Here is a 21,068-nt window from a genome sequence, read left to right as displayed (position 1 = left end):
CAACAGAACACAGACAAGCATATACCACAAAGCACCTCTATTTGCTTGATAGCCATTCTCTAGTCCTCTCTAATGTGGGTTACAAACACTGCAATTTTGAAATTTTCAAACTTTCAGGCTTAGTAGAATTTTGTCTTGATGTGGTGAAAGGTTAAAAAAAAAGTATGTTAGAACAAAAACTGTCTTCTTTTAGTGAAGACTGGAAGATGATTCTCTTGCCAAAGCCCTGTCTTTGTACCCCTTATTTTTCATAATTAATTTTTCCCTCCCTCCCCAAAATACTTTACTCTTTATGGTTAGCAACCCATAAATTGAAGGTTCAAACAACACATATGATAAAAAGTGTCTAGTTTCTCATTTAAATAGCAAGTTTCTGTATATATCTCACATGGCCATCATTTTGATTTGAGAGCATAGAAGAGAGAACAGAGCATGTATTTCCAATTAGATTTTAAGTGCCTGCATATCCCAGGTATATTTTGACCACAGCATTCATGTTTGAAAAGTGTTAACTTAAGCATATTGGCTTTTTCTGCCTCCACAGGAAAAGGAATGCAAGACTGATATTGAAGGGAAATACAACATGAAGATGTCCAAGGCTTCTATGGGGGCAGCTTCTTTCAGAAAAATGGAAGTGTGAAATAGAAAGGGGTAGATATGAGGAAAATAAACAGTAAAAGTAGCAGAGGGAAAAACGACAACACAGAAAAAGACAGACTCACTATACCATAGTAATAACATTATAATTACTGGTGATGAGGCAAGCAGGCTACAAGTGGGGAACATCTCCATCTGTATTCTCCGTTGGACTAAAATTCTTTGATTCAATGGAAGACTGTTTTCTGGTACTCTTTTCGGCTTCACTAATTCTTGTCACTTAAAGATCAATGTTTTGGATTTCTGTATCAAAGCAACAATTTTTTTTTTTTACTTTCTAAAACTTAAGTATCTTAAGTATCTTCCAGAGAGGAAAATGAGTATCATGGGGGTCTGTATTTTTTTCTTGAAGTGCAGTAAGAAATAGCAAAATAAAGAGTATGCTGCTTCTGTTTTAAATGTTAGAGATTTATTAGGTCTTGTGCATCAGCACTGCTCTTCAAACTCTTGAGCCTATTAAAATAGCACTTGATTGCAGAGCCTGCAGAAATACTGAACATGTTAAAAACCTGTACATTCTGGGATTATACAAGCCCATGCAAATCTCAGCCCACAAGTGAATTGTGATACCTGTCTGAACTTAAAGCATACTAAATGTCCACTTGACCCCCTGAAGCTCTGCTCTCTAGGGCTGCATGTTGTAAACTGTAAATTGGACATTTGACCATTGAAGGCTCATGTAGAGCTCATTTCTCTTTCTGCATTCAGAAGTCATATGACTACACAGATGTAGATCTATAGAAAATCACTCTTTCGTTGAGGGGCAAGGTTAAAACACTGATGTGACACTGTGATGTAAAATTTTAACATACAAGATGTAAGAAAATTGGAATTACAGCTCTAGAGCTACCCTACCCCTTAACATATTTAGGTTTTGCATGCAAATATATAACGAAGCAGAGTTAGTTATGGTTCCCATGGGAACCATAACTGATTTTCCTGACCTGTACAGCAAAATTCTCAATAACATCAAAAGATTAAAAATACTGCATTCAAAAGATTTCCTCTCTCCAAAGCACCCCTCCCCAGGCTGGCTAACTTCTTCTCTTCTTCAAATTAGGGATAAGTGGACAATCAATTACTAACAGAAAGTTTAGACATTCACCTTGGTGAAATATTTTAAACCAGTACAACACAGAGGAAGCACTCCATTGCACTTCTAAGCCAGGAATTAATAAAAGTTTTGAATATATTTTGAACTGAGTAAACATTTCTGTAAATTTAAGAGCAGGCCTTTTGAGTGTATTATAAACCAGCTGTTCTGCTGTTGGAGTTTTGAATCGTGCGCATGTATTTTTGCTTACTTTCCCATCTCAACCTCAGATACATCTCACATTATACTTCTACAGGTCTGTCTTTCATGAAACTATGTATCAGTATTAGTTGAACTATAACCAGCAACCAACTGCCATTAGGAGTCCATATTTTAATGTCAAGCAAAGCTTTAGAGGACTTGAGATCCATGAATGCATCATTAAAATGGTCCAGGAGGGGTTGACATCTGATAATCTCTGCTCCTATGAAATTCAAAGAAACTGTTATTTGTTAAAAAGCATTTCAAAAGGCATCTTAATTATGCCACATCATTTCTCAATAATGTTACTTTTCATCTGTAAAGACTGCCTTTTGTCAGGCAAATATTTTTCTCCAAATACAGTGGGAGAAATTAAATGAATACATGATTTGGACTTTATTTTTTACATGTAGGATGAATTACATGGTATGCTGAAAGGAGGCTAAAAAAATTCCTCAGTGTTTTCTATTGTAGAATAGATGAAATAGTGCAGAGTCCTTTCACAGTTTTTTCCCAACAAATTTCTCTTTAGAAATGGCAGATTTATTACAACCAAAGACAATGTCCTTTCTAGTAGCCTTACTTTCTGGATCTGAAATTTTGGTCAGAATAATGCTGGGGAGGGGAGATGTGGATGTATCTTTTAAATGGAGATGCCAAGTTATAAGTTTGAAGAAAAATATGTCGATTAAATCCTTATATACTTTAGGTGTGCATGAACTTACCAATGTAGTTTTATTGGAGGCCATTTTTATTGCAGACTTGCAGAGCTTTTACTAGAAAAATGCATGACAATTAAAAGGAAGTTTGCATTACTCAAATAAAGGCATCCCAAGACAAGCATGGTCCTTGTTCCAACCCCCATGTATTCACTGCATACAACATTTCTTACACGGATTAAAATCCAGAACAAAAAGTAGGTTACTACTTTGTCCGGCATAACCCAGTAATGCACCATTAAGCTAGCCAGGATAAATGATACTGACAAGGTGGTATATAGGGTTGAAAAAAGATTTTTCCCAAGGCCTTCAAAAGCAAAGACATGTTTCTAGGGAAAAGGGGGAGGACCATCAGGGATGCTCATTTCCTTAAACCAAAGAGAACAAGAGTTCAGATTCTAGCAATTGAAGCTATACCTAAGGTATATTAACTGTAATTATCTGATGGGGAACAGATATATATTTGTGGTGCAATGAAATCGCCCATTATTCTTACAGCAAATTCTTATAAACAGCAAATATTTATCTTAATGCAACTATAATGTTGCCTTCTGATTCTCAAGTTGGCAAGAGTTAAGGTCCTAGAACAATATTAACTCAGCTAAGATGTACATACCACATATTTAACCTATGCAAATTACGTTGAACACAATCCATCCCCTTTTCCATGTCATTTCTCATACCGACCAGCTCCATAGGCATGTATTGACTGTCACCGCCCCGCAGCGAGCTATAGAAATGCTAGAATTCCCCATATGCCTGGGTAAAGCAGAAAAGTCCTTTAAGGCCAGAAAGCCTCCCGGACTCAGCAATCCCGCCCAATCCTCCCCTGACACGGGAGGTGGATTTTGGCAGCCCCATGGGCGGTGGGGTAGGCGAGGTGGGAAAAGGGCCGGGGCCAGGGCGCCAGTGCCGAAGGTCTTGCCTTGTGTTCCCCGGAGAGGTAGTAGAAAGGGGTAAAAAAAAAATCCCCAAAACCCAGTAACAATGCCCCCCCCCCCCCCAAAACAGAGGCAGCCCTGCGGAGGCCTGCTGGGGGAGCCGCGCCTCGGGCCTGCGGCGGGCGCACATGAGGCCGGCGGGGCTGCCCCGGGAGAGGTAACGGGGACGCAGGCCCCGGGCCGCTTCCGCCGCCGCTGACAGGGCCCCTTCCACGCCATCTTCCCCCCGCCCCTTCACGTTTTCCCCGGGCCGAGCACACGCAGGGACCGCTGGCGGGCCGGCTTTGTCTGCCGCTGCCCCCGCCCCCGGCACTGCTCTCCTTCCCCGGGGCGACAGCGCCCGCGGGTCCGGGGTCCGGCCTCCCTCCCTCCCTCCCCGAGCGGGTGCCGAAGCCCCGATTCCCCGACAGCTCCGCTCCGCCCGCCACCCCCCACCGCCAAGGAAGCGGGGGTGGGGAAGAAGCGGCGGTGGGGGGAGCGGGCGGGTTGCGCTCCGCATCTCCCCGCAGCGGCCCGCAGAGAAAAGGGGAGTCAGGGAAGGGGACTCGAGGGTGAACAGGGTGAAAGGCGGCGGCTGCAGCGAGAGAAAAGAGGGAGAGAGAGAGAGAGAAGGATACAGACTTCAATGGTGCCCAGCCGCTTGGGTCTCCCGTCTCCTCCTGGCTCCCGCCCTGCGCGCACTGAGCGGCGGCGGCAGCAGCAACAGCGACATCCGCGGGGGGCTGAGGCGGGGGGTGGGGGCAGGGAGGGAGAGAGAGAGGGAGGGCGGGAGGCGGAGGGCGGGGAACGGCGCGGCGGTGGCTGGCGGGGCTGGGCTGGGCTGGGCGAGCACTGCGCGCCGGCGGCTGTGACGGGGCAGAGCGCACGACGCCGCCGCCGCCTACGCGCGAGCCGCTACAACCTCCGACCGTCGTCGCCGCCGGCACAGGAGGGGGGCCAAGACGTCTCTCCAACGCGGGGCGAGCGCAGGACCGCGCCAGGCGTCCAAAAGAAGGAAGATGCCTCGCGGCGACAGGGAAAGCGACTGGGTAAGCCTGGGGGAGCGGACGGGGTTGGCGGACCCCGGCAGCCACGGCCGCCATCATGGCCGCCGCTGCGAATGCGCGCCGGGCCGATGCTGCCCGCCGCCGCGGAGCGAGGCCCTCGATCGGTGCGGCCGGGAGGGCCCCGGGCGTGGGGAGGGCAGGCCAGGAACGCTGGCGTGGGTTTGAAGCTCATTTGGAGGGGCTCCCTTTGGAGCGCGGCCATTTCCCGCGTTGCGGCGGGGAGGCCTGGGCGTGAGCATGGGGCGGGGGGAGGGAAGTGGGCTCGGAAAGCAGCGGGGCTCTGGGGCCCGAGAACTCATTCATAAGTGGGAAAAGGGGTTGGGAGAGTCGGCTGGGGAGGCTTCGCTGCGGCCGGGAGATCTGCGGGTGGACCCGCGATGAAGCTGAAAGGGAGGGGGAGCAGAGGGGGCGGGAAGAAAGGAGCTGCTCCAGCGCCATTTCTTTGGCGCGCGGGGCGGCAGCACTCACCCTTTGTCGCGGTGCGTGTAGGGCCGCCGGAGAGGGAAAAAGCGAGGGGATGAAGGAGGGGAGGAGAACAGAGCGGCGGAGCGGGCAGCACGCCCGATGCCGACGGTGCGGGATAGAGCGGAGCAGGCTGCGGCGAAGTCCGCCTCCCTCCGCCGGGGCCCCGCGATATGCCGCACTTGGTGCCAAAATCTGTGTAGTTCTCACTTCCTCCTGCCTCCTGGGTGGAGGGGGAAGAGGGCCAGGGCGAGGTTTCAGGGAGCGATGCGCGGCCGCCCCTGACTAATACTAACGCCGAGGTTTGAGCCTTCGGGGTCTTTTGTCAATTTCCGGAAAAAAACACAAAAACAAGTGACACGGTTCCAGCAGCGTACGAGGCCGCTTCGGTTGCGCTCGGGCACGTCTCGCGAGCCTGTCGATTGTCGGAAACTGCCGAGCTGGCTGAAGTAGTCGATGACTTGCTGCGTCTTTCTGTCCGGAAATTGCCGAGTTGGCGCCGAGCGCCATTTTCGTGTGCTGCGGCAGATTCCGGAAATTACCGAAGCGAGTCGAATGGGCTTCCATTCCTAGTTCGGCTTTTTCCGGCGGCTGTCGAAGCGGATAAGCTCGACGACGACAGCTCCTTCGGCTCATTTCGGAGACGGCCATTACTAACGGAGTCGATGACTTTTCATTACACGATAAAAACACGTAGGGGCGTTATTCAGAATTGCAGCCCCTTTGGAGATATATAAGCTCCTGATCCTGGCTTTTTTTTTTTTTTTTTTTTTTTTTTTTTTGCCTTTTTTTAAAATTAATTAAACCTCGGAAACGAGCCGGAGTAGGAGGGCGCTAACACTACGCGGAGCTGAATTTCAAATTACGTAACAGCTTAGGCAGCCATTACCGACCGGTTGTACGGTACTCTCGAGCGGGAATACATAAACCATGAAGAACATGGTACGTGGAATGGGAGGATTTAGAGCTTGCATTAAGAAGGGAGACGGTTTGCTTGTGCAGACAGAGTGAATTTTTTCGTGGCTGAGAATTACAAGCAAGCTTGGGTCGTCCGCGCAAGTCCAGGCCCTCCTGCCGGGTCGCAACGCGGGGCGGATGCTGGATGTCTTTGCGCAGAGGAAGGTTCTGGAAGTGGCGACTGGGGGCTGGCGCGCAGCCGGGCGAGGCGGCGGAAGCCGCGGTTACCGCGCATGGCGGACAGCGCGTTCTTGAGCCCTTGGCCATGGCTGTTAGCTGCGCTGCTGCTGAGGTGTCGGATGAGCGGGGGGAGTCAGAGCTCAGCGGGCTGGGGGGCCGTCTTGGCCTCGCGAGGCGCGGAGCGGCCGAGGCGGCGCTGCGGGTAATGGCGGTGGCGAGGGGGAGGGGTAAAATGGCGGCCTGACCGAGACTCGCGTCTGCGAGGGGCAGTGGGGATCCCTCCGGCAGAACGGGCAAGGCGGGGGCCAGCTGTAGTCGTTTGGTATGCACGGGGGCGAGAAAGAGCGCCGGAGACGCCGTAGTACCTTGTGTGTAGCTGTACACTAGAAGCAATTTGCAGCGCTGTCCCTGGAGGCGGCGGCTGCTCCCGGGCGCCATTTTCCCCGCCCGGCTCGGGGCCGCGGTGTTCCCGCTGCCGCCACATGGCGGAGCCGGCGCGGCCGCTGCGTCCCGGCCGCCGCAGGCGGCGGGCGAGGAGACGCTGAGGGACTGCAGGGCTCTGGAGTTCAGGGATTCCCCCTCGCCTGTCTCCGGTAAACATTTTTGTTACCTGAATTCTTAATTCCGCTGTCAATGTGGATTGTGTGTGCGCACGTTACAGCTATGTGAAACATCTTTCCTTGCTCTGGTGATTAATTTCTCAGTAAAGGCTATGCGTTTTCCAGTGCTTTCAAGTTGCTTTAAGCCTGTGGAGTAAAGCTTAAAATACACACACATGAAGATCCTACGGAGGTAAGAATTTTCTCTGGCGCTTGGTTCCTGCCACGGGGCATACTGTGGAAATCTTGAAAGAGGTGTTACCTCCAGCTTTTATATTGTGGCCTTTCCTAGGTATGAGGTGTCTGTGTCTTTACCAAAACAGTATTTTTCTTAGGATTCTGAGAGGTACTGGCGTGATGATAGTTATTGTTGTACATTTTATACTTTCAGCACAAACTTTAGACGTGCAGAACTCTCTGAACTTTGGTAGAAAGTTAGTGTTAGGCTAACCAGAGTTTCTTGAAACTGCCTCATTTAAGACAAATAGTTTCTCCACATCTAGAGATTTCGTGTTAGTGGAGCAGCATGTGTGTGCTGTTTTTGCACAGTGGTTTTCATTAAAGAACTGGTAATGAATTTCGTTATTGCTCTTTTCTGATGTGTGGTGCTTAGATGTTCTAGGTAGATCATGACTCTACATCTGTAAAATGCATTATTATTCTGTGTAATGTCTGCTGGTTGTATGTAGTATATTTTTGTAATTGCTACAGCTGATTGATTGGATCTTTCCTTGAGTTCCATTTACAGGTTTATAGCTGTTTTCAGGGGTAAACATTGGAAATATCTTACCTGCCTACTAAACTTTCTTAATTCTCATATTTTTATAATGATGTCCTTTATTAAGTGCATGGTAATAGATTATATAGAAAAAAGGGTTTTTTTGTAGATCTATGAAACTGTAAGCAAGTGGTCGCTCATTCTCAAGCAGCAGAACTGAACGGAGGATTTGTATTTTTGCAGTATTGTTGATTAAAAATTTTTCTTCGCCCTCCTACTCAAAATTAATAAATAATAGTATGACATATAATGAATATGTTTTTTTTTATACTGGTCTGGTGTGTGGTGTTCTTTTGTTCGTTCATTTTATGCGATGAGGTGAAAAGAAGTTAGTTAAAACATGTGTCTGCTGCTTGTGAACATGTGTCTTATTTTGCCTGTCCTTTTGTGTTAGGAGGAGACAGTACTAGCTTTCTTTGTGTTCCTAGAAAAAAAGTAACTAGATCAAACAGCAGATTCAGATATTTTTTCAAGAGAAATTTGAACTGATCAGTCTTAAATAGAGTATGTATTTGGAAGAAGGGAGGGAGAAAGTTGATTTCCTTGTCAGACTGCAGTATGGAGGCTGCTAATACAGATGTGTGTTTTGGAAAAAAACCTGGGTTGTCACTGCCTACAGAAATTGTGTTCTGTTACATGCATCTTGATCCAGGCCTGCCTTGGACCAACCTCAGAAAATATGTAGGCCTGCATGCAAATTGGCTTAATACTTGTAAAAGCATGTGTGCACTGAAGTATTTTGCTTGTTTTCTTAGTCTCAGTGTTTTTCTAGTTTCCTTTTTAAATTTATCTTAATCCCCATTGCACAGTTAATCGTGTTCTGTTTGTCAATTACACCTCCTGCTGCAATGTTTGAGTTGTATAAAAAACAACTGCCGCACTGAAGAAAGCCCACAACCAAACACCCAAGCAGATTTTCTTGATTATTAAAGTTAGTTAACAGTATAAAGCTGAAGTGATTTGGTTTGAGTTCTCTTGTCCCTAGCAGAACAGTTCTCTTCAAAACAACATTCCAAAATAATAAATGTATGGAAGGGGACAACATGTTAGTGCATTAAGTGTTTGGCATGGAATTTTCACATGTATGGGCTAGTGATACTTTTTAATGTAAAAACTGGCAATTAAAAGGCCTGCTTTGTACAAAACGTTTCCATAAAAGTGCTTTGAACCGGTAGAAGTCGGAAGGTTCTCCTTTCTGCTTTAGTTTACCCGTAAATACAAAAAAGTAAATGCAGTACCTTATTACTGGTCCTGTTTGTGTGGGGTTTTTCATTATGCTCTTGTCATTGCATAAAAACTCTCTGCTTAACAGGTGCAGTGATCATTTCTCTGTGAGAAATTAAAGTGTTACTGAAAGTATGATACTAGTGGATATGAATATCCATTATTCACATTTCTACTTTGAAGGGAATTATTTTAATGATGCTCCTGGTGAGGGTTTGTTGATAATTCCAGTGGTGTGGGATCCCAGATTAATTTTACAGATGCTTGAGTTTCATTTGTTTTAGTAATTATGGAGAAAACATGAATTGTTAACCTGTTATAGTACATATTTAGATGTCTTTACTTGATTTTTACTTATACTGCCTTGGATGAATAGTATAGTAGTATTAATGTAAAACAATTTAAGCCAGAATGGTTTTCAGAAATGAATGTTACCCGGGATAGAATCAGACAGTATAAATTAATTCATATTTTCTGTAATAAAAACAAATCCCAAAGCTCTCATTTTCATTTTCTTTAAAAAGTGTCTCGTATGGGTCTTACAGAGGAATATTTTGAAAGTCTTCAAGTGTGGTCCCTTGTTCTGGATATCTAGAGGGAGACACAGGAGTAAGGACTAAAAAAAAATATGTATTGTAAAAGTGGATCTGTAGAATTGCATAAATTGCTTAATTTCTTTAATAGGGGTAGAACCTTTAGAAGAGCCAGGTCTCATTTTGAGAATAAGTCTTACTGAAAGTCTTTGGCACTTCAGAAAATCTTGGTTAGTGTCTGATTTGCTAATGCAGAAGAGGTGTTTCAAATTATATTCATATAATCATTTTTTTTCCTGTGGCAGAGGGAAAAGGAGCAGTTCCGCAAACTGTTTATTGGCGGCTTAAGCTTTGAAACCACAGAAGAAAGCTTGAGGAGTTACTATGAGCAATGGGGAAAGCTTACAGACTGTGTGGTAAGTTTAGCATACCAATACATAGTAATGGCATGGGCTGTGTAGGCATTTTACATGTTTGAATTTCTGGATAGCTTAGAGAAGATGTAATATTAGCTTTTAATGGTACACAGTTTATAAACAGTTCAGTTCATTGTAGCAATGCATAAATTTTAGTCTTGTAAAATAGAGTTGGGGAACATTCACAGTCTGTTTTCTGTCAAATTCTCCCAGATGATCTAACCACTGATTTCAGCAGTTCAACTTCAGTATCATTGTCTGAAGTGCATTAGGGAGTGCTTACAGAGAGCACTATTACATCTGTGTGGTTGGTAACATTTGGCAAAAAGCCGGTATCATAGTAAGGAGCCTCAGTAAAGCTGGAAAAGGATGTCCTTCTGTGTGATGTTTTGATAGAGTTATTAGGGTTGAAAGAAACCATTTAGGTCCATTGACTGTTTAACCAAGCACTAACAAGTTTATCACTAAACCATGTCCGTAAGCACCGCATTTGTGTATCTTCTAAATACCGACAGGGATGGTGTCTCTGGTAGAAGTACTACTCTTGGGAGTAGTAAATAACAGGTTTAAAGTCTGTGGTCTTTATGAAGCTTAAAAAAAATTGTGTGATTTTTTTTTTTTGCAAAAACAAACATACATATAAATGCACCTCACTGATCTAGCAGCATTTCTGAGTTAACTGAGTCTTGGAGGACAACAGTGGTTTGAATTTATTTGATCCGAAGCAGTGTCACTCATATTAAATCAACAGAGTCTGCTACTTTACTATAATTGTGTTTTGAAATCAAACCAAAGAAAAAGTAAATTAAGCTTGCACACTTAATATTGTTAGCAAAAAGCTTAACATGAGACAGGTATAAATAGTTTAAATGTCTTTACTGATTTTAGGTAATGAGGGATCCTGCAAGCAAAAGATCAAGGGGGTTTGGTTTTGTAACATTCTCTTCCATGGCTGAAGTTGATGCAGCTATGGCTGCAAGACCTCACACGATTGATGGAAGGGTGGTTGAGCCTAAGAGAGCTGTGGCTAGAGAGGTAAGTACGGCTTTGAAAGCAGATGCTTCTCATGCTTTGAAAAATAGCTGTTTTGGTCAGACTGTTAGGCTTTGTTCTTGTTTGAAATTGCCTGGGTTTGAATTACCTGGTTGAAAGCCCATAGTTGGGGCACTATTTCCCACACTTTTGGTCTCTTATATAATGTGTATTATTACAGTGAATTACTATTTTTTCTGGTTGTGGAATCCTATCTGCAAGGAACACATCTGGGGTCTGAAAACTGTTGTAGCAAACATGTTATGTTGAATATCTAGTTATTCAGATTCCAAAGTAACTCTTCTCTGGAATAGTTCCTGTTCCAGAAGCCTCAAATTAATAAACTCCCATCAGTCTTTCTGACTATTTTAAGATCTTTCTAGGGTATTTCTGAAAGGTACATAAAACCGGAGAATGTAGTGGGGAAACTTTTCCAGTGCTCATGTACAGAATCATCTGTGGGCTTGTGCTGGTTTTAGCCACAGACATACTTGATTTCCACTTCAGGGTACAAATTAGGGGTGTGTGTACAGGAGTGAGGTGAACATGTAAGCCCAGGTTACTGTGGCAGAGGTACTAGAGCAAGAGAGGATTATAAGGCAAGTTCTGTTCACCACACAGAAGCTCTGGGAGGATTTACCAGATTAAGGTTGGACTGAGGTGTTTAATACATTTGGACTGATGAGCTGGTTTTGAATGAGCTGTCCCAAAAGTATGGGGAAATGGAAATTGTAATCAGTGGTACCTCTGTTATCTATCCCAATTTTCTTTACATTCTCTGCAGAAGCTTTGGGAAAAGGTAATTAAGCAGCATGTGTATATACTATAAATGAGGTTAAAATGTATAGTTGTGAATTTGCTGAGGTTGAAGGACCTTGATAAAAATGGAATGTGGGTTCACTGGTGTTGGGGAATTGGGCAGAAAAAGCTGATGAATCTCTGTTTAAACAATTACAAAAGTCATGCTCTAACTTATTAAATACTTGAAGGTCTTTAAAACAGTTGATGTGTATAGTTTTTCAGTGCTTTTAAAGCTTAAAAAGGGGGAGGAGAGACCTCCAAGTAACCCTGCGTTACTTTCCTCTCAGAAAGCCCCCTAAATTAGCTTGCAAGCACTCATAAAAGTGCTTGAAAAGTCGTAGTTTATCTGAATTCTATTCCTAAAATCCAGGTAAAATAGTGCTTTATGAAATTGTTTTTTTTTGGTGCTAATTTAGAAAGTTCTTTTAACAGGAATCTGGAAAACCTGGTGCTCATGTTACTGTGAAAAAACTATTTGTTGGTGGTATTAAAGAGGACACTGAAGAGCACCACCTTCGTGACTACTTTGAGGAGTATGGAAAAATCGACACTATTGAAATTATTACTGACAGACAGTCTGGTAAAAAGAGAGGGTTTGGATTTGTTACATTTGATGACCATGATCCTGTGGATAAAATTGTATGTAAGTAATTCCACTCTTTCTTTGGATAGTATTAATTCTTACAGCCTTGGTGTAAGGGTAAACTTAGAGATAATGGGATTAGTTACACACCTGTATTATTTGCTACATCACAGGTTGCTGAATTGTGTGGGAACATGTATTTTAAGTAAGGGTTATCATCCTTGTTAAAAAATTGTATGGTATTTTGTGTTGTTTCATATGATTCCAAATGTGTTTGGATTGGAAGTCTGATATTCTGACTTGTTGCCAGTTAAATGCTGATAGCCTGTTATTTGATATGGTTACAGTGCAGAAGTACCATACCATCAATGGACATAACGCAGAAGTAAGGAAAGCTCTCTCTAGACAGGAAATGCAGGAGGTTCAAAATTCTAGGAGTGGGAGAGGAGGTATGTATAAGTAATGGTTAATAGTTTGTGGTTGATTCTTGTTTTTACTTTCCACAATCTCACTGCTTATAAACGTTAAACTGATACAGGGAACTTTGGCTTTGGTGATGCTCGTGGAGGTGGTGGCAACTTCGGTCCAGGACCTGGCAGCAATTTCAGAGGGGGAGCCGGTAAGACAGGCATGTTTGTAGCATTTACATTTTTTACCTTATTAATGTGTCTTTCTAGTTCTGGATAACTTCGTATGCTGTGGCACTGTTTAACTTAAATGCACCTGTAGCAGTTGAGAGAATTTTTGGGAAAAGTAACCTGTAAGTGAAGTTGTGTTTTGGTTTTTCTGTTTGTTTTGCTTGTATTTTTTTGGTTGGGTTTTTTTTTTTAGCTTTTATTGAAAGCCAAAAGTAATATGAATTATTTGCTAAGAAGGTCAGAGATCTCTCTGGTTCTCTGCAGTGCTTGCCTGACATTTTAAAACTGGGTACTGTACAAATGCAAGAAAAGGAAAAATGTAGAGCAATGACTGGATGTTTTGCTTTATTTTTCTGAAGTTAATTGTACATGTTAATTGTACAGAAATTCATAATTTCTGAGATTTAGCTCTTACGGTCATAAGAGTTTGAGAATTCGACTCTCTTGCTACAGGTAAATTGAAAACTTTTGGGGTTTTTTCTCCCAATAGATGGATATGGAAGCGGCCGTGGATTTGGTGATGGATATAATGGATATGGCGGAGGACCTGGAGGTTAGTTTGCTGTTGTGGTGGTGATTTATTTTTCTCTCATTAAGAAACACTTCCATATTTATATCCATATGTATAAAATTTATCTGAATTACCTGAGCCATTTTGTTGGCTTAAAAAATGCACATGGTTTTTGGCTTATGTCAAATTTCCATATGGCAAATTTTATGATTATTTCTTGGACAAATATTCTTTTCTTTAGGATAAGAGTGGGTCTTAAATTTCCTGGAAAATGAAGATTTTAATTAAATCTTTCAGTTGATGTCTTCAGGCAGTCTGACTGTTGGGGTTTGGTCATAGTTCAGTTAGGGTGGGACTTGGTATGTGCTTTAAAAAATACTGTCCATAGAAATTTCTTTACAAAACTACCTTTTTCTTTCTCTTTGTTCTTCTAAACAGAAGAACATTCTTTGTGTATAATTTTAGTGCATTTTATATTGAAAAGCTCATTTAAAAGGATTATATTCTCACAGGTGGCAACTTTGGTGGCAGTCCTGGTTATGGAGGAGGAAGAGGAGGCTATGGTGGAGGAGGACCTGGTTATGGCAACCAGGGTGGGGGCTATGGAGGTGGTTATGACAACTATGGAGGAGGTAACGTTTAGGCTTAGTGTTCAAGCATTTCAGTTACAAATTACTGTAAGTCATTTGAGGCTGGGGGGGAGGGTAGTTTGGAAGTGTTGTGTAAGGAAGCTGTTTTTCAAGTAGTATGACATAGATGGAAAACATTGGTGAATGCACTGCTGGAATACATGTGTGATTTTGTACTTTATTTAGAATTTTTATAATGGAGTGTCTTTGAGTGTTGCATCCATTTTAGCTCATGTATATATTTCTCCACTTTCGTGTTGATTATACAGGCAATTATGGAAGCGGAAACTACAATGATTTTGGCAACTACAACCAACAACCTTCAAATTACGGTCCGATGAAGAGTGGAAATTTTGGTGGCAGCAGGAACATGGGGGGACCATATGGTGGAGGTATTGTATATGTCCTGTGTATTCCTTTTAGCTGGAGTTGGGTGGACTTCTAGGACTTCGGGGGAAATACAAGAGACAACATGGGGTGACTGTTGAACTAAAAAATGGTAGACTGAGCTTAGATACTAGGAAAATTTACTCTGAGGGTGATGAGGCGCTGGAACAGGTTGCTCAGAGGTGGTGTGTGTGCTCCATTGCTGGCAGTGTTCAAGGCAAGGTTAGGTGGGGCTTTGAGCATCCTGGTCCAGTGACAGATATCCCTTCCCATGGCAGAGGGGTTGGAATGAGATTACCTTGAGAGGTCCCTTCCAACCCAGGTTATTCTGCGTGATTCCAAGGCGGATATGTAGAAGTCGGATAACTTCTGCAATAGATGGACTGCAGTGCCTGTGTTCTTTCTGCAAGTTTGTTTCAGTGTCTCATCTTGAGATTGTAAAGCTTGTCTCAGGAAAATTAATTTTACTATTTTGAAACATAAAACACACTAACTTTTTCCACAGTGTTGTGGAATTTCGAGTTTAAAGATTCTGTTTCATGTTCTTTGCTGTCAGCTCACACTATTTGTGGAGAGTCTAGTTGCTTAATTTCCAGCATATTTGCTGTGATTTCTTTTTATCCTCCTCTTGTGTCTTTTTTTCTTGAGATGTCCTGCTTTTTGTTGTCTAAAAGTTACTTAATATGGAGTATCAGGCTTGTGAAATGGAAACTGAAACATGAAGCCCTTTCTTGTAAGGTTTAGCCTGCAAGCAAATTCAGCCCTCACAGGCTCAAGACAGCACAGTGCATCAAATTGCATGTGGCACTGTTGAATCTTCTAAGATTTCAGCATATAGTTGCTTCCTGTGGCAGTCTTTGGAGGTTCTTTAGAGGAAGACAGTGAAATGTTACAAGTCTGTGTTGCAAATGCTGTCACTGGAAGTAAAGCAGATGTTACTCTTCATTTAGTCAAGCTTTGATTGCTTCAGTCAAAACCTTTCCTAGGTTAAAAAATGTACTGATGGGACCATTCTGTTTCTTGTTCTGCAACTGCAGGAAACTATGGTCCCGGGGGCAGTGGAGGAAGTGGTGGCTATGGAGGGAGGAGCCGTTACTGAGTTTCTTCAAGCATGCCATGGGTAAGTATGTTTTTAAGTGTTGAAATTGCAGTGATTCTTGAGAGTAGCTGCAGGAGTTAAAAGCTTTTTAGGATATTATCTTTCCTTTTAAAAATGGTTAGATGAATAATTTCATAACCTATTTTTTTACTCTTTACTTCTGTTGAAACAGGCTTCACTGTATAAATAGGAGAGGATGAGAGCCCAGAGGTAACAGAACAGCTTCAGGTTATCGAAATAACAATGTTAAGGAAACACTTATCTCAGTCATGCATAAATATGCAGTGATATGGCAGAAGACACCAGAGCAGATGCAGAGAGCCATTTTGTGAATGGATTTGGATTATTTAATAACATTACCTTACTGTGGAGGAAGGATTGTAAAAATGCCTTTGAGACAGTTTCTTAGCTTTTTAATTGTTGTTTCTTTCTAGTGGTCTTTGTAAGTGTAGAAGCATTCCTTTGATAATGTTAAATTTGTAAGTTTCAGGTGACATGTGAAACCTTTTTTAAGATTTTTCTCAAAGTTTTGAAAAGCTTTTAGCCAGGATCATGGTGTAATAAGACATAACGTTTTCCTTTTAAAAATTTAAGTGCGTGTGTAGAGTTAAGAAGCTGTTGTACATTTATGATTTTAATAAAATAATTCTAAAGGAAATATTGTGTAATTTTAGATTTTTTTTTTTAATACTGTAAAATAAGGCAAGGAGTGGGTAGTATAAGGTCCCACAAATAATACAAAGCTATTGTTGTACGTGTAAAATTTAATGCTGGTGAGAAAAAGTATGTTGTCTGTAAATTACCAGGTTTAAAATATCTAGGTAACTTAAGGGGTATCTCTGCAAGGAGAAACACCTTTTTAGATTTTTTAGATGCTGCTTCTTCAATGGCAAGGAAAGGAAAAAGCCCCAGCAAGGTACTCTTCCAGGGACGCAGGTCTAGTACAAGAGAACTCTTGAAAACGTCACTAAAAGTTCAGCCAGTCTTAAAAAGCTGTGCTGTATCTCTGCAAAGCTTTAACTACGGTAGATTGTTTATAAGGATGGCAACGAAGGCTGAGGGTGTAGAGCAAAATAGTTCTAAGCTTCAGTTAAACTTCTTTAGGTAAGATCTTGTTTACTTTTCCTTTCTTAATGTTTCAAAACTGAGAAATTAATAATGTATGACAGTATTCTTTCAGTATAGTGATTATCATTATGTAGTTTAACATATAGCAATGAATTGAGTTAACAATTACAAATTGAAAAGAAACTTATAAATCCTGTTTTCTTGTATTATTAAATTATTTTACCAAAAAAAAATGTTAATTTCAGCTACTTAACATATTTTTTTCCTACTGGAATCTAGCTATGATATGAACCCTGGACAAGCATAGACTGCTGCCACTGTACACTGCTACAGTTGAACAAATGAGACCTGCAAGTGTCCATTAGTAAAGCTTTGCAAGGGTTCCATCCCTGGTGTTGGTAGTTAAAATGGTAGGTCACAAGTTAAATCATACAACTTTATTTTTGCATCCTGCAACATTTTCTTTTTTCTTGGGAGTCTATGCATTATGGTGGTTGCAAGGTAATGCAACGAAGGTAGTTCTGTGCTGTTGAAAATGAACTATGTTGTTACGTGTCTTGTCTGCTGTAATCTATTCTATATAACGCATTTCATCCTGAAGGTTCCCAAGTAACTGTAGACTGTTTACGTGTAAGGAAAAATTTCACCACAGAATACATCTGCCTCTGTGAAGGAATGTGTCGTCCATTCTTTTAACAGCTGCATAAGCAGTTCTTTAGGAGGGCAAGTAAAACCTTCAAATGAAACTGCAGGTGGTATTTCATAAGTGTACAATGTATTTATGTAAATTGGAATTTGGCTAGAATGTTGAGGTTTCCACCATTTTTTATAGTTCTTGCAGCTAACAAACCTTAGTGCCAAATTTAGTCAGCCTTACTCTCACTGCATTCAATGTTTGCACCTCAAATTGATGGAAATTTATCAAGTAATGAATGAGTTATTCAGAGTAAGGGTGGCATACTCTACTAGATTTGGTTTTAAATAAAAATCAACAAAACCTATCCAAAAAAGAAAGGCAACCAAAAATGCCTTAATTTCAAAGTTCATTGCCTCTAAAAGGCTACCCATTGAAGAACGTGGACTCAGCTAACAAAAGTCCTGTTCCTTTTGTGTTAGACACACCAGTGAACTGCTTATACTTTTTTTTTAAAATGGCTGAAGTTCCCCTATTGGTAATTTGGTTTAGACATATGTGATAAACATCTTCAGATACACTTTTTTTTTCTTTGGCAGGAAGGTGCCATGCTGCAGGTAACTAATGAAGAAGTGGTCAACCACAGAAACGCTTCAAGAAATAAGAAATTCTGTATCATCAGAAAATAGTTGTTTTTGCTGCCTTCATTAAAAATCTAGAGGTTAAACAAATACTGATAGAACATCACAATTAGTACAGCTCCCTGTCATGATGGGTTTTTAAATTACAGTAATAATGTCTTGTAAACCTTTCGAATAAAATTCAGATTCGTTAGGAGAAACAAATCACTAATGTTAAAATAGCAAACATTCTGTGAGTAGAAAGTTTAACTACATATATTTATAACTTTCATAGCTTTAAAATAAAAGTATTTTTATACCAAAGTAGTTTTAGTGTAATGCTTAATAAAGACTTAGTGTGTATCTAACATTAAATAATGTTTATGTTTAGACCCTTTCATGATTTGAAACATTCCAATTTTGAGGTGAATTTAAAACAGAATCAGTTTGACAAGTGTGTTCATGGAACTTGCTTCTCTGACCATGGACATCTGTTCTCTTTTGGGAGAAACACTGCTGCAAATTTAAAAGTGCTGATGTCTTTGCTGTTGGACACAAGTGCTTAAAAGTAGCTATGTTTTGGTTGTGTTTTATATTACCTCATACTTTCCTGTTAACAAAACTATGACCTAACTCAGTTTCTCAGATTGCAATAGGACAAGAGCTTTATCTTTTTCACTTTTAAAAGAGTTTTTAGCATGACGACAGACAGACTGACTGGAATGTAGAATTCCTGCTGTACAAAACTGTATTACCCATAGCTGCATCTGGGGGCGGAAGGAAAATACCAAAACAAAAACGGCCAAACCAAACAAAACCATTAAAACAAACACCAAGTGTGAGCTTGAGAAAGCTTCAGTTGGGAGTGTATTTAAGGGAAGATATCTTGAGGTTATACTATTTTAACCACTTATCTTCATGCATGGTTTATTCAAAACTTGAAATTTATATGCTTTGGCAGAATCATCATGTCTTTAACCTTTATAATACTGTTTAAGGATTCATGTAAAATTTTTTTTCTGTTTCTTAAGTTGAACTTTGAAATACTTGAATAGGTAACCGATGGGCTGCAGTGGAAGCAGAAAATGAAGACACACAAATCTGCTTTACTTTCTTCTTTCCCAACAGAATGACCAGATCGTAAAGAATTTGCCTTCTTTCCTATAACATAGATTTAGTTGATGGAAGTTTTTTCTTCACAGTTGCCACGTCCACATTCGTACACCATTTTAAAAAACTAACAAAACCACTTCAAAGGGCAGTAATTTTTTGTTTGTTTGTTTAAAATACTAATTCAGTAGTGTAGCAACAAGGTTTAAAATTTACTTGAATTGAGTATGTTTTTGATAAGGAGGATATTCTCATTTTGATCTGATGGCAGTGGGGGAAGGGATTGTATAGGGGGACAGCACTGTGCAAGAATGGAATTTACTGGGTATTTCAAGTCTTGGAAACCTGGTGTCTTTAAGTTTCCTGGTGTCCTGCTGTTGAACTTTCCTAACTTTTCTCTTGGTATGGTCTTAAAAGTTATGGCACGTGACAGTCAGCAATGGTCACCAGCAGATGTGGTGAGACAAGTCACAGTTTTGAGTCAGCCTGATACTGGAAGTTAGCAACTTCAAAATAAAAGCAGTATTGTGTGGTCAACAATTTGTAGACAATGGATGCTTACTTTCTGTCAAGTGGGATTTTGTCACTACAGACTTTTTCTATACTAGTAAATGTAACATTACAGTGCTTCCAGGTACTAAGAGCTGAGGATCAGGTTGTCAGTACTAGTACTCTTCCTCCAGCGAACACTTTGTGCAGCAAACTGAGGGAAGAAAGAAAAACATCATAACTTGTTGCTAACTGATATGTGAGCCAAAGAACACCCAAAAATCGGGTATGACTTGTATTTAAAATGATGGTGAAAAGAGGTCAGTAGTAGGGTTCTGGCCACTCAGACTTCGTGTTATTTACAATGAAAGTTGAATTTTGTTCGCTTCTGTTGTGCTGCAGGTGCTAAAAAACATCCCAAGAAAATGTGAACAATTGCTATTAATACTGTAAAATGAACAGGACTCGAAGTTTGTTATGTGTAGGAAAGGCTGTCTTCTTTTAGTTTGATGATGAATGTACATGATCTCTTGGTGACGAAGTCATACTGCTTCTGTGGAAGAAAACCCAAGACCCAAGCCCCAGAAATGGATCTGAGTTTTCAAACAGTTGTCAGCTTTGCCTCATTGGTAGAGGATAATTTGCTGGGAATATACTGGGGCTGTGCATTCCCTGTAGGTTTAGTGTTCCATTTGGTTTTTGAAGCAGAGTGTGTGACGCAAGTGAAACCCCCCCATAGTAGTGCTGTTACTTTTCCACCCAAGGGAGGAATGTTTATTCAGCCATAACATTGTGTGTCTAGGAATGCATAGGGGTGTTACATGATAAGGTTTGCCTGGGTAATAATCCATTTTGCCAGAAGTACTGTCCCTTTTAATAGTCATGTTTTTGCTTTGCAGCTACTGTTGGTTTGTGTTGCACAAATTTTGTCAGGAGTTACTTATTCCAGTTAATAGAGCAAGAACTGGTTTGTTTATCAGCAGTAAAATTAACATTGTATAAATAATACCTGTGTGACTTGCCTGACAGAGTGCTATGAACATTAGGTCAACAGTGGGCACCTCGTCGCAAACTAGCTTGTGTGACCTCCCATGCTGCTTCACTGTACGAAAAAGGGTGACTGGGGGAAAGTCCTAGAAAATTGCTGTTACTGGCACTCTTCCTCCCCCCACCCCCGTAAGGTTCATTTCGGAGCATTCTTGTATGAAAACGGGTGGCTGGTGGACTTCATGGAGTTCCAGTGCAGCAGGTGTCAAGTCGCAGTACTTCATGAGGTATACACTACAGTAATATGACTTCACCTAGTTACATCTGCCATCTCTATTTGATTTACTTAATAAAGTTTCTCACTATACCCTGGTGTTGAGTGTCCTCTTGCCTCATTTATAGGTCTCTGCCACCTCTGTCCTCAAGATTCTTGTTAGAATTGTACTTCTGACTCCCAGAGGATGAACTGACATGTATTTGTGTGTTTCAGTAGAAGGATTGACAAGTTGATACTCATTAAGTGCTTTGTCCAATCTTTTCCTCATTGAAGTTTGTTCTGGTTCCCCCATCTGAAACTAGATTGTAAGCTCTTGAGCAGGAACATCCTTAGGTTGTAAAATTTGGCATTGTAAAAAGCCAAATCTATTGAATAAAACCTAAACCATGAATTTAAA

The 21,068-nt window shown here is 41.5% G+C and overlaps 2 protein-coding genes across 14 annotated transcripts in view; one reads left to right on the top strand and one right to left on the bottom strand.

Annotated features, from left to right (window-relative positions):
* Positions 1-5,423, bottom strand: part of CBX3 (chromobox 3) — a 14,359-nt gene extending 8,936 nt beyond the window's left edge. Inside the window, exons 1-3 of one of the 7 annotated variants that reach the window (XM_053939149.1) lie at positions 4,233-4,358; positions 2,677-2,727; positions 751-900 (exon numbers count right to left, since the gene is read on the bottom strand). In XM_053939149.1, the coding sequence (XP_053795124.1) occupies positions 751-792 (42 nt within the window). In that variant the 5' untranslated portion in view covers positions 793-900; positions 2,677-2,727; positions 4,233-4,358. Of the gene's footprint in view, positions 1-750; positions 901-2,676; positions 2,728-4,232; positions 4,359-5,125 lie in introns of those variants that run through there. The other 6 variants (XM_053939179.1, XM_053939158.1, XM_053939165.1 and 3 more) reach the window with 6 other exon arrangements.
* On the top strand, positions 4,452-21,068 carry HNRNPA2B1 (heterogeneous nuclear ribonucleoprotein A2/B1). 7 transcript variants are annotated; one of them, XR_008430171.1, is made up of 12 exons: positions 6,084-6,458; positions 9,696-9,806; positions 10,695-10,841; positions 12,072-12,282; positions 12,570-12,671; positions 12,761-12,850; positions 13,351-13,413; positions 13,884-14,003; positions 14,270-14,392; positions 15,425-15,507; positions 16,834-16,964; positions 17,788-21,068. XR_008430171.1 is itself a non-coding variant. In XM_053939118.1 (11 exons), the coding sequence occupies exons 1-10, from the start codon at positions 4,610-4,612 to the stop codon at positions 15,484-15,486; spliced, it is 1,059 nt and encodes a 352-aa protein (XP_053795093.1). In that variant the 5' UTR covers positions 4,452-4,609; the 3' UTR covers positions 15,487-15,507; positions 15,659-16,144. The 7 variants fall into 7 exon arrangements, 6 of the variants coding, with proteins under 6 accessions (XP_053795093.1, XP_053795102.1, XP_053795111.1 ...); XM_053939118.1 differs by lacking the exons at positions 6,084-6,458; positions 16,834-16,964; positions 17,788-21,068 and adding exons at positions 4,452-4,639; positions 15,659-16,144; XM_053939127.1 differs by lacking the exons at positions 6,084-6,458; positions 16,834-16,964; positions 17,788-21,068 and adding exons at positions 4,453-4,639; positions 15,659-16,144 and having other exon boundaries at positions 12,761-12,841.

This window comes from Vidua chalybeata, chromosome 1, assembly GCF_026979565.1.
Source record: "Vidua chalybeata isolate OUT-0048 chromosome 1, bVidCha1 merged haplotype, whole genome shotgun sequence".
Classification (NCBI taxonomy): Eukaryota; Metazoa; Chordata; class Aves; order Passeriformes; family Viduidae; genus Vidua; species Vidua chalybeata.
The sequence above is the reverse complement of the archived record's forward strand: the minus strand, read 5'-3'. Positions and strand labels throughout refer to the sequence as shown.

Bases quoted from the DNA above. Each gene is read 5' to 3' on its own strand.
- HNRNPA2B1 (XM_053939100.1), top strand. From the start codon at position 6,222: ATGTCTTTGCGCAGAGGAAGGTTCTGGAAGTGGCGACTGGGGGCTGGC. The intron at 9,807-10,694 runs GTAAGTTTAGCA...TACTGATTTTAG, and splicing joins GAAAGCTTACAGACTGTGTG to GTAATGAGGGATCCTGCAAG. The intron at 12,672-12,760 runs GTATGTATAAGT...AAACTGATACAG, and splicing joins TTCTAGGAGTGGGAGAGGAG to GGAACTTTGGCTTTGGTGAT.